Source organism: Lagopus leucura, unplaced genomic scaffold, assembly GCF_019238085.1.
Source record: "Lagopus leucura isolate 7727_CA_CO unplaced genomic scaffold, USGS_WTPT01 Super-Scaffold_100033, whole genome shotgun sequence".
NCBI lineage: Eukaryota > Metazoa > Chordata > Aves > Galliformes > Phasianidae > Lagopus > Lagopus leucura.
The window spans coordinates 2,340,503-2,353,315 of NW_024962282.1; the positions used below are offsets into that span (position 1 = coordinate 2,340,503).

The 12,813-nt window shown below is 41.0% G+C and overlaps 2 protein-coding genes across 4 annotated transcripts in view; one reads left to right on the forward strand and one right to left on the reverse strand.

Moving 5' to 3' along the window:
- The window catches only part of TUB (TUB bipartite transcription factor), a 66,889-nt gene extending 54,086 nt beyond the window's left edge, over window positions 1–12,803 (forward strand). The window contains exons 11-15 of one of the 3 annotated variants that reach the window (XR_006180989.1): window positions 1,482–1,580; window positions 2,030–2,201; window positions 2,829–2,954; window positions 9,991–10,566; window positions 11,806–12,803. Coding sequence is in view for 2 of the 3 variants with exons in the window: in XM_042882109.1 (XP_042738043.1) it covers window positions 1,482–1,580; window positions 2,030–2,201; window positions 2,829–2,962 (405 nt within the window). In the remaining variant the exon portion in view is untranslated. Of the gene's footprint in view, window positions 1–1,481; window positions 1,581–2,029; window positions 2,202–2,828; window positions 4,671–9,990 lie in introns of those variants that run through there. The other 2 variants (XM_042882110.1, XM_042882109.1) reach the window with 2 other exon arrangements.
- Window positions 1–12,813, reverse strand: part of RIC3 (RIC3 acetylcholine receptor chaperone) — a 36,823-nt gene that overhangs the window by 8,550 nt on the left and 15,460 nt on the right. The window lies entirely within an intron of this gene.

The window sequence follows — 12,813 nt, forward strand, 5'->3', positions numbered from 1 at the left end:
TCCCTTAACATTTGGCAGAAATGCTTATTTTTAGCATGTAAGTAAAATCCAAAGAGCACAGTCAGATTGTTGCAGAGAGATAATGCTACTTGTTGGGAGGAAAGTGATTCAGCACTATTTAATTTTACAATGTTTTCAACCAGTCAGCATCTAAATGTATATAGTAATGTATAGTATATAGCGTAACTGCAGCTTATGGAGCAGTAAGCTTGTAAAGCATTGCAGAGAAGAGCAATATTGTCAGTATCTAGTGGAAAGTAAGCATGAGCATGCACCTTAGATGTATGTATTCTGCTCTGCTGAATCTCTCATCCTGCATATAAAATCTGCTGACAGCCTTTTTAGTTTGAGTTTTGTCACTATACAAAACCAAGCAGATGCCTCCAGCTAAACTAAACATTGGTTTACTTTGCCGAGGGCCATGATGTAAGGGATTCAGAAAAGAGGTTCAATTTTTCCAATTAATGCATATAGTCGTGGAGATATATAAATATACCTGGATTGCTTCAAGAGTATTCATTAAAATGTCTCTGTGGAATTTTCTTTGTGTGCATTAAAAACTTCGGTGAGTTGTTTAGAATCTCCAGATGGTTTGCTGAAATAACCAAAGGTCTGATGGATGGAAAAATGTGTTCCATAGCTAGTAAATGTTGCACAGACCCCTGCACGTGGCAAAGGTGAAAGGGAAAGTTACATGTGACACCCCTGACGTCTCCCTCCCCCCCCAAAAATACCACAAACTAAGGGATGGATTGGATCTTTCTGAGGTATCACTGTTTCACGTGGTTCTGTTTTGAGAGGAGAGTACAGTACTGGATGCTTTTGTAAAAAGCTGGTCAGAAATACATCAAATGACACTTAATGGAGGAACTTGTATTTCATGTTGGTGCCCATGGTATCTCTTTTATTTCTCTGCTTTCATAGCTCAAAAATTTGCATTCATGCTAATGTGTTGTGTTGGGGTTTTTTTTGCCATGCTCATCTCTAAGCATAACATATCCAAAGACTTGGGAAGCCACAGCACTGGCAACAGACACTCTTCCTGGCAGCTTCTTCTTGTTCAACCTTGTGCTGACTCTGGAATAAATGTATTTAATTTGGTCTCCCATCAAAATGTGTGACTGCATTTTATGTTTTCTAAATTACAACTACTTTGTTTTCAGTTTTAGCAGTACCCAAACAATCTGGTTAGTCCATATCCTTATCTTTAACAAAGGGATTTTTTTTTTTTAAACTTGTATTAAGGTTGCTGGTGCCCAGTGCTGAGAATGTCTTTGGAAACATGCCTGCTTCTATTTTTCCTGTTGTCAGAGTTGCTCAGATGAAGCTGGAATGTTTGGCATGCAAGTAAATGTGGGAGCTCAGAATATTTTTTGATGGATTGACTTAAGGCCCATGGGCTGCTGCTCCACTGTTCCTCTGCTGAAGAAGTGGACTTTAAAAATACAGAATATGATGAACTCTTTTCTAAATATTTTTAGGAAACAAATGTCCTGGGCTTCAAAGGACCTCGTAAGATGAGTGTGATCATACCAGGAATGAATATGGACCATGAAAGAGTTTCCATCAGACCAAGAAATGTAAGTCATGCCATCGGTCAGTCATAAAAAACTACTTGAATTCTCCTTCAGTTAGAGTTTGTTCTTTTTTCAGTTGTTATTCTTTTCATTTCTAGAGATTCAGAGACTAAACAAGTATTTTAAACAGATGAATAACAATGTATGTTATATGTGTAATAATGATGTGTGACTAGTTCTGTGACTCAGCACAGCACTACTGTTCAGAACTGTACTTTGATAACAAAAGATACAGCTAACCTTTTCCAAGGTGTGGAAAGCACTTGAGCGCACAGCCTCATTAAGATACTCAGAAATCTCTGTTTCATTCTATGATGCTGTGCTGAGAATTGAGAACGACAGTTAAGTCTTTGGGATTGATTAATGGAGTCGTGTGGGGTTTTTTTTGCGTGAATATATTTGTTCATCTTGTGAGACTGTTAAACCGAAGCGTTCATCTGCGCTGTGTGCAGGAACACGAGACGCTGCTTGCAAGATGGCAGAACAAAAACACAGAGAGCGTCATTGAGCTGCACAACAAAACTCCCGTCTGGAACGATGACACCCAGTCCTATGTTTTAAATTTCCATGGTCGAGTCACACAGGCCTCAGTGAAAAACTTCCAAATTATTCATGATAATGATCGTAAGTATCATTCCTTATCTGTAATGCGTAGCAACAGTACTGCATACCCAACCTGAGAGTGATTCTGCCCTTGCTGTTACCTGAGTGAGTTTATTTTAGTTGCTTGGGTCCAACTCACTGCTCCTCTGCCTCGTTCTTGAGACAGAGGACAAAGAGTACAAAAAAGGAAAAATATGGAGTATTTTTTGAGTTGACAGAACAGAGACGTGACAACATCTAGATCACAGTCGTATTTTTTCTTCCCCCCTTATCCTTACTTGTCCACTTGCCTGTAATTAAGTAGGAATAGAACTAATTCATTCTTGATACATGTGAAACTCAGCACAAGTAATGCACTTGAACATTCTATGGAGAAACCTCCTCCTGTATTTGCAGAAATACCCAGATCTGTAATTTTCTAACAAGGCTCACAATCCTTAGTCACTCAGATATTCCTCACTCAGCCTATCCTTGCTTCTCCCTGTGATATCACCACACCCACTTTCACGAGTTACGTGTTGTGAAGTTTGATGGGAGCGAGTTTGTGTTTTGTTCAGCTGGGCCAGAGGAGGATGTTGCATGTATGCTTATTTCATGAGAGCTGCAAGCAAAACTAATGCTTTGTCGCTTCTTGTGGCCTTTTTGCAGCTGAGTATATAGTGATGCAGTTTGGCCGCGTGGCTGAGGACGTGTTCACCATGGACTACAACTACCCAATGTGTGCTCTACAAGCCTTTGCTATTGCCCTTTCAAGTTTTGACAGCAAGCTGGCTTGTGAGTAAAGGGGCGTGGGAGAGCATCCTCTCAGAGGAATCGGTTTGCCGTATGATTCCCAATCCCTGCCGGTGTCACTTATGGTCCGTACTGAGGTCAGGGAGAATGCAGTTGTGGAGGACCACCGGATTGCTGGAGAGAAATTTAAAAGGAACCTTCTAAAAAATTCAGGACATTCAGGAAATATTGCTTTCTTTTTTTTCTTTTTTTTTTTTTTTTTCTTTTTCTTTTTCTGTCATATTTTTTTCTGGAAGCGGCTTCGAGTTTGTGTAAATAGAAGTTCTATCTCATGTCCTTGATTATGTTCTGGAGGTGTGCCATGATCTACTGTGGCTCTAGTAGCACCGTTACAACGGTGTGTCTTTTTGAAACCCAGAAAGTGCGCTCTCAACAAATTTCTTTTTACACTGTAAGAATTATTCCGAGGCTGCAATCGTACCTCAAGGTTGCATTCCTACAGCGAATAATCAGATCTTCACTTCATCCAACATGAAAGAAAGATCACAAAAAAAACAAAAAAATAATGCACTTTTTTGAATTTGCAAGGATCTCACGTAGCTTACGGCCAAGTCTGAGGGTTGAAAACCTATCTGGACTGAACTCGATGTATCACTATTGTACGTGTAGAGAAGGGCATGATGAATTTTAATCACAGTAGGAGGAAAAGGAGAAGTAGAAAGCACAAAATAATGTTGCACAAGTCACTTAAATTCTAAGCTGTCTTTATGTTTTAACATCTATGTGCTTTTTAATTTGTTTCAAATGAAAATGTATGGGGGAGTACAGAAAAGGGAAAGCTCTAGATGCCAAGAAATCGTAACGTACGTTGAATTTGGCATGTTGCGTGTTGGGAATTTATAGCCTTGTATTGCTGTGGTGATTCAGCCATATTTTGTATGAAGTGATACAAACAGTTGGGTAAAGGCTCTCTGCAGAGAATCTTCTTATTTGAAGGAGGCTGTGTAAAGCTGAGGAAGGTAAATGGAAATATTTTATTAAATCTGTCTGGCCTTTTGCGATTTCACTATTTGTTGACTGCATTTTTTGAACTTTCAGCAACAACCACTTTTCATACTTATTTCCCATTGTAATGATGCCTGAAAACATTTGAAACTGTATGCTGTTCTGTGATGTAAACGTGCCAGCTAGTGAGCTGAATCCTTCTAGGCGAACGTAGCGTACGCTGCATACAAATCAGATGCTGGAAGGACACCGAGTAGCTTAAAATAGGGTGAGGTTTTTGTCTCATTTTTTCTCATTTGAATGGGATATGTAAACAAATACCATTTCAAAACACAGGCGAAGAACGAGCTTCTCTTCTTCCCTAAATGTCTCAGAAGCCAAGAGCTGCAACTGAAAGCACAGCATAAAGCACCTTTAAAAGAAAGAGAATCTTTTTGCCACTGTTCCATATAACGTAATTGCCAATGACACGTGAAGTAACAGGATCTGTATGTCGTTGACCAGAAAGGTATTGAAATGTGAGTAAAGAGCAAAAGCAGTTGTATTTTATACTGTGTGTACTCAGATCCACCTTTTTACTCTTTATGGACTTTACTTGGTTGCACAACCAAAGATTACATAAGGAGAAAATGAGATCAAATCTGCTCATCTCGTAGCTGTCAGCTCCTTTTATACGATAGAGGCAGGCCATAAGGAGTGGTTGCGCCATCTGGACTGTATGATTTCAACTAATAAAAGAAATATTCTGTCTTCTTCCCGTTTTGCCTTCAGGTCTCTTTCCCAGTATACTGGCAAGAAAATTGCAGATAGATAAGGGATGGAAATAAGTAATGCTGTCATTTTTTTTTCTAATATTTCTTTTCTATGAGAAAACTCTGCTGGCTTTGAGGAGTGTGTTGTTGATGGACTCAGCCTGTCAAATGTCATCTGTAAATAACAGGAGGCTCTGTCATTTTTTCAGATCTCTTTACAAGAAGCTTTTCCACACAGTGGTATGAAGTGGAAAGGCACCTTTTGTTTGAGAGAAAAGAGCAGTCCATTCCCTCAAAGAGTGTTCAAAATGATGAGTCATGAGCTGATGTCTGATACTGAGCACTTTGGACATGGATGCTTTCTTTTTCTGTGTATTCTGTGGTTTCCCACTGCCTCACATCCTCATCCATGATCTCACTTTGGCTTTTAACAGAGGGGGCCCTTATGCCTTTGGTTACCTTCCACCAGTCTTCAAAAATGAACTCCAGTGAAAAGCAGAATTTTTGCTTGAGCTACTGCAAAAAAGGGGCAGACAGGAATTCTTGGTGCTGGTACGTAGGCCTGTTCTGGATTTCAAGAACTCTGCAGCATGTGGATGATCGAACGTGTGGCTTTAATTCTGTGATCACCACTCCTGTGTTGCCTTTATAGCCTGGGAAAGTGGCACCTGACAGTTTTCTGCCACGCTGTGCACAAAACTCTGTTAAAGTAACTAAGCGTCTTGTGGTGCAAATATACAATGTGTTGGCTTTGAGAGCAGAGTTGGTTAAGGAGAGGTTATTTTTAATCCAGATCTTAATAGTGGTCTCGCTTGCACCCTGACCCACAGGGAACTGGCACAGAAGCTTGTGCACAAGGGTGAGAATAAGGGGCAGGGCAAGGGCAGAGTCCAGCATCTTGGAATAGCTTTGCTGCTAGCACACTGTATAACCTCACTCTCGCCGTGTATTCTTTCCAGGCCAGGAATTTTTTTAACCTGTAAGCATGCCAGGAGGAAGGTGGTGCCTCAAACTCCCGTCATCGTAACAGAATCAGTCACACAGGGACATCAGCCAACATGCTGCCGAGAAAGAAGTGCCCCACAGTAAATTTAGGTCACCACAGGGAGGTGTTAACCTGGGACTAACAGCAAGATTTGTGCTGAGTGGTCTTTGCCAAACCCCTGACTCCTCATGGTTGTTGAGTGCAGTGCTCCTTTCCTTCACTTGACCGCTGCTCTCCGCTCCAGAAGCAGTTGCTCATAATTTGGACTAGCACCTGTTTGATTTCTGGTGGGCACTTTCTGTTGAAGGGCCCTGCTGCTTAGCAATGCCAGCTGATATTACAAGTTTTCCAGCACATCTGCAGATTTTGTTCTGCTAACTTAGTAAAGTCGCAGCAGGTTCTGTCTGAGTCATGCCTTAGTCCCCACAGTTACGTTGTCCTCCACAGCAGCAGTAAATCTTGGAATCAGCATGCATTTTTCAGACATATGTGCATCTGAAAGTAGCACAGGAGTATTTAGTGGCATACTCATATTGGCTGTAGCTTCTGGAGGAGCTGCACATTAATGTGCAACAGAACATAATCTTGTTTACTCAGTGGGACAAAGAGTAGAATGGCACCGAGCTGTGTATTTCCTTCACACAGTCCTATGAGAGTTTGGATACTGTAAATTTAATATGATTTAAACTCTTGCTATTGATTTTTTTTTTGCAGCTGCTGTTGATTTTGGCAGAGAGTTGTAAACAAATTCCTTGCCTGAATTGCTTATAGGCAAATACTGCATGCTTTAATGAAGTTCTTAATCTAACTTGTCACTCTGCGTACATCAAACAGTTTCTTCCTGGCCCTTTATCTAATTTTCTTCATCTCCGATGTTCTGTTCCTTCTCATTCTGTTCACAATCCCTTTATCTTTTCTTCAGGGACGTGCAACTCAAAAGTGTTTATTTTGACAATATTCCTCAGTGATCTCTCCACAGATGAATAATGCCTTTGGTGCACATCCAGTGATGCTCCCACAATAAAAGCCTTATCACAGGGGGCAATTTGGCCCTTTGGCTTTTCAGTGGAGCAAATTAACACATTAAAAAGAAGCAGATAGAAAAGCTTGCCTAAAATGTAATCGCAATTTCTTTCAGTCAACATTGGGTAAACCAGAGTTTCCAAATCACTGGTTGCAGATCAATGAGCAGAGCTGTCCACAAGCCTGGAGGCAGACTGTTCTACAAATTCCCTTTGTAGTGCTGCCTTATTTTTCTTTTCAAAAGGCTTAAAGCGATTCTGTGAACTGAAATGTGCCAGTGCCCTAAAACAGTTTGTTTTCTAGAAGCTAAACACCACTCTGTTCCTTTTGTAGGATATGTGGCACATAAAGGTGCACTCATCCCATCAAACAGGGATGCTGTAGCACGCTGTTAGAGATTCTGATGCTAAGAAGGCTGTAAGGATGGTTTTGCTATAATGACTGGGCAGATCTCACTATTCACGTTGCCTTACCGTAGTGCCACAGATTGCATCCTTATGAGGGAATGAAAGAGATCTGGTGGAAAGAGCTATTCCCAAAATCTGGTAGCTGCACGACTGAAAAACGTTACTGTGCACTCAGATGACATTGTGGAGAACCAGTGCCAGACCTTCTGGGTTTTTGCTCCCTTTGGATAAACAAAGATGTAAGGAGGACTTTCTTTGAACAAGCCCAGGCATCACTGAGGTCTCTATGGGTGCTGAGTGTTAGACCTCCATTTTTACCTCTAAATATTTGATCCTGTGGAATTGTAGCTAGTTCCCCCATGCTATCACATTGCTGTCCTACACCTGTGTTTGTAAGCTGTTCCTTTTTCTGGAGAAGCACATCCTCACCAGTAAAAGATCTTTATTTGGCAAGTAAGGACAGCACAGGACAGAACAGCAGTCACCTTTACTAGAATTAGGTGCTGACAGCTCTCAGGTATTTCAAATGCTCTTATTTTTATTACTAGAAGAATTACATATATAAGGCTTGAACTAATCTTACTACAGATAATGTGCTACTTTATGAACCTGTGTTGCTTCTGTTCTTCATATGAAATATACCTTCTGGGGTTCTGCTCTGTAAGTGTTCAGAGTTAATTGTGTAAATATTCTTTCTGTTCTTGCCAGGGAACTGAGCAAAGGATTTGCACAGCTCTCACTGTTGGTGTTTTGCATTGAATGATGGCCCAGTAACGATGCCTGTGTATTGGATGATAATGCATTTCTATGTTGTTTTCATTTAACTGCCTCGAAATTTTAGATTCCCTCTTTTCAGTAAGGGCATGTTTATCCATACTGGCAATGAAAAGACTTGAATTAGCATCCTGAAATTGTTTAATGAATGCAGTATGCTGGTTTGCTAAATTGATTTAGGAAAAGGACATAATTCAGAAAAAATATGCTTACATTCTTGAGGAGGAAAAAAAAAGTTCACTTTATAAATTGGTTACATCTATAGCAGCAATTTGGAAATGACTATGATTCCCCCCCCCCCCTTGGATGTGACTCAGCTGCTCAAACTGTGGTTAGGGCAGGCTTTGACTCCATCATCATGCACAGCTGATAAAAAACAAGTCTCCTAACTTCAGGCTACCCTTATAGTCACATGGGATGCTTACAGCACAGTCTGTTCCCCACATTTGTCCCTGTAACTCTGTGTTTTCTACTGAGGTTATCCCAGCTGGCACGATGCCGTTAGAAGTATCAGTAATTTATAGAGTGAACTTACTCAAACTAATAATGTTGGCTATAAACCCGCCTATAGATTTTAGCATTAAAATCCAGCTAATTTTAAAGCTTACAGATTGGATAGCATTTCTGCAGGATTTGCTTTCCTTAAGCTTGTCTTCAACGCTGGGCTCTCACATAAGCAGCCAGCTCCTGGCCCTGTCCATACTGCATCAGGATCTCAGGTTAGGTCTGACCATACAGACCTCCCCTCTCAGGTGGCACCACTTTGCTTTCAGGGAGCTTTCTGTTGGCAGCTTTTTTTATTGCACTATCTTTCAATACATCTTGGTGGCAATCTGTTATTAGGTCAGTAAGTGTCAGCCTTAAAAAAAAAAAAAAAATCCAGAAAATTCTCATCAGGCAATTGAAATAATTACGCTAAAATCAAGTTTCATGCATGTTAGAAGTTGGGATGGCGTCTAAGAACAAAGATGAGGGCTGTGTCAGTGTCAGGAACAGGAAAGCTGCTCGGCAACTCAATTAAATTGGGCCATAGAGATTTTACTTTCACTTAGCAAAAATCAGTGAGGTTCTGTTTCACTTCTCACTGTATTTATAGGCAAATGGAGTGTGCTGCTGCGTAGGCTGAATGTGAACAAATGCCACGTATTGTAACAGACATCTAGTTCCAAGCAGGGCTACAGCAGTGATGCTTAGTGTTACAAGCACTGTAACAGGGTTGTCTTCAAAAGCTGAGTGCGGAACATGGCTCTGGATTTTGGAGCCATTGCATTCAGTGACACTGTGACAGGTTTGGCCTATCAGCCTGAGGCTCTGGGACAACAGCACTGGTTATTCTGCCTTTTTGATTATGTAGCAGGTGTCTGTGAGGGTGAATTCTTCTTTGGCATCACTGCAAACCCCTTCTTGCTTTTTAGCATCTTAGCAGTACGTGTTACTGGGATTTCATCATTTTCACTTATGATCGCTGACATTTATCCATCTGTAATTTTCTCTTTTCAAGCTTATACAGGTTTTTCCATATGGGGACTCTCAAGAAAGTTGGTAAAACCTGTGTCAGTGAATTAAAGTGTGTTAGATCCCTGTGTGTCTGTTCTCCTTTCAAAGTAGGGTGGCCTTTAATTTGGGTTGCATAATCCTCAGCGGGAGGATTCGTCACGTTGCACGGTTCAAGGTTGTTGGTGAATGTAAGGCACTGAGTGTGTTTCTGGCCGAGGCACTGGAGAGCATCTGCAAAAGGATTTTCCTTTCTGTATTCTCAGGGTGGTGGTTACAGCATACAGTGCAGCACTTCTAATAGCTGCCTCCTTGAGCTGCAGTCACAAAGCTCAGTACCTGCGCACTACAGGCCTCATTCCTGAAGTCCTCTTACCGTAGTGGTTTTCAGCCCTCTCTGAATAACTGACAGCTGCATAATGAATCTGAGCTTCCTGGGATTGTTGTAGATGCCTGGGACTATGCTAAAAGTGATGCTTTAGTGGTATAACAGAGCAAGATGTTAAGAGCACGATGTAAGTATGCCAGCATAATCAGGTTTACTTTTACAGTGCCATCACAGGTGTGCCTGTTCTTTAGTGAGAAAATAATCATCCTTTCTCTTTTTCTTCTTCATTTCTATCTGCCTGGATCTGGAGGACAAGCGCCCACTTTAGCATTCATGCAAGCAGCCACCATGTACAGAAACGTGCACACAGCATATTTGTTATGGATGGGTTTATCACTAAGCAGTGCCACCGTTACATGCTTACTGTCATTCCGCCATGTAACTGTGCATGTTCTCCCTGTGTGCTCTTTCCCACCCTGTGTGTTGTCGCCAGTCAGAGGACACTGCTGCAAAGCTGTGCATGGAAGCTTAGAAAAGAACCTGCAGAACTGAAGCCGCTGAGATACAGCTCTCCTAATCCTGAAGAAATAGCGCCTTCCGAAGGCACAGATTGGGACCTGTGGTTTGTAGAACTTTCCAGGCGTTTGTGTTGCACGTCAGAAGATAACACTTCATTATAGCTCTTGCACTATATTCAGCCCAAAGCCCAAAGGAACGTTAAGTCAGAGGAGTGCAGAAGCAGGGAACAAAGCTGAAGAGAAAACAAGCTGCCTTTACAGGTCTGGAGACGCAGCAGCACCCAAGCAAGGCAGTGGTTCCGTGCTGGGGAATGACAGCAGAGTGATTTCTGGGCAGAGAATTAACATCCTGCTTGGCATCCCTCCGAGTGAGTAATGCATTTCAGTTCTTGTTTGTAGACTGTGGTGGTCATTGGTTTTGTTGCATTATGTTTGTCCGTAGCGACTGTTTTTCTCCTGTGGAGCTTTATTTATTTCATCATGATGACATTTTCACCCATTTATTTCACATTAGGGATTAATCCAAAGCCGTGTAACTGGAAGTTTCTATCTAGCTTCTGTTGTCCCTCCATCGTGCCATAGGTGCACATCTCCTCAAGAGTCCTTATGTTTTCCTCTTGATAGGCTTCTCAGAAACCAGGCATTATTGGCATACAGACTTCTGCACAGGGGCTTAGCAGGAAGCAAGGACTTTGCCTGTACCTCGTTCATACTAAAAGGGGTATCTAAAATGTCAGCCAGGGAAGAAGTTGACCATTCCTATTAAACATGCCATAAAATTATTTGATGTTATTACTGCGATTCATTGAGGCATTTAGAAAAACAAAACATTGTTAATAGCTGTCCATGTTTGAAGGAATAGTGTAACTGATATAACTGAATAACTGACCCTGCACAAGAATTCCAAATCGCATACAGTTTTGCTAGGAAATAAGGTCTGTAAGAAGCAAACCTTATTCAGTGGGGTACTAGAAAATACGTATTGAGAAAGATAAATACTGGAGCTTTGTTAATCTTCTTAGATTCTATAAAGTGTACAATTCTCTACTTGTGATTGAAACTATTTCAAATTAAAAAAGCTTGACCTCAGTGACGTGAAACTAAGGTCACCTTGATGAGATGTGTAGTATCAAGAAGGCACAGAGACCTGCCCTGCAAGGCAGGATTCTCATGATCAGGAGTAGGTTTAATTTATGATTTACTCTACATTTTCAAAGGTACATCGTGCTAGTCTGTGTGTTCTACACACACACATTACATAGCCTTAAAATTCTATTAGTCTTAGCTGCGGATTAATTGACCTTCCTTTCCCCTGTCTGCACTGACAGAATGGAATAATTTACCAATTTGTTTTCAAGAAAATTATCACAAGATACCCTTAAAAGACTGTCATTTGATTCCTCTTCTAAAACCATTCTGAACAAGTGAAATCTTTACGTGGACCAGCTGAAAAAAGAAACTCTCTTAAATGGTCTTCATACACATGTCTGTGTTTAAGGTGGTCAACTGTGTGCGTTTCCTTTTGGCAGTCAGTCCATCTGTACCAACATCATTACAAGACCAGGGCTCCTGTGTCTCCTTTTTGAACAGTTTCTTACACTTTTTAGGGCAACAAGGGAAGAAGTACAAAAGTACCAGTGGGGGACATTTTGCAATTGATACACGTGGATGCATTCAAGGCCAGGCTGGATGTGGCTCTGGGCAGCCTGGTCTGGTGGTTGGCAGCCCTGCACAAAACAGGGGGGTTGAAACTCGGTGATCTTTGAGGTCCTTTTCAGCCCAGGCCCTTCTGTGATTCACCTTCAGCAGTATCTCAGAAAGCCCATACTTCTGACATGGTACATTTCTGAAAGTTCCTGGCAGCCACTGAGCTTCCCAACACTGTTCTCATCCAGCAAGAGATGGGCTGAAAGATGCACTGTTTGCGAGGAGCTGCAGAAATGAATGCTTTAGCATTTGTTGGGACTGTATCTGCCTGTGAAGAGGAACACAGCTTTGTTTCTGACCTGTTTACGTAAACTTCTCCAAGTAGAAAATGTAACTTCTACAGGGATGTTTCTGTACCCATACACTGAGAAAGCAGTTGTGTGATTTCTTTTTTTATTGCGACCGTAGACATTTTCTAATGCATCTCTTTGCCTTTCTTAAATAAACCAATGATATACAAGAAAATGGGAGTCCATTATAGTCTAGATTTCCTTCAGTTTGATGGAATTTTAAAAATGGAAAATATCAAAATGGACAAAAACTGTCTTATAATCCTGAGAACCAGCCATGTTCTCTTCATAAAGCCTCCACTTTGTCACAGTTGTTTGCACAAGATGTCTTGTCCTGTTCTGAATAGCTAAGCATCTCCCTTTGGTTGAGACCTATGTGAAGTTTCAGGTAAAACTGCAGGAATGTGCTTTTTTAAAGTAAATTTTTTTTAAAGAAACTCTTTGGAATTCTGGAGTAATGTGTTTATTTACTGCATGTATATCTTTATATACGACTGATTTCTTTTTTTCTTTTTTACATCATTTACATTATTTATGTCACAGAGGTGTCGCTGTTTGTTAATACAGAACACTGTATAGAAATATTAAACTTCATTTGTTGGAAACAACTATGTCTTA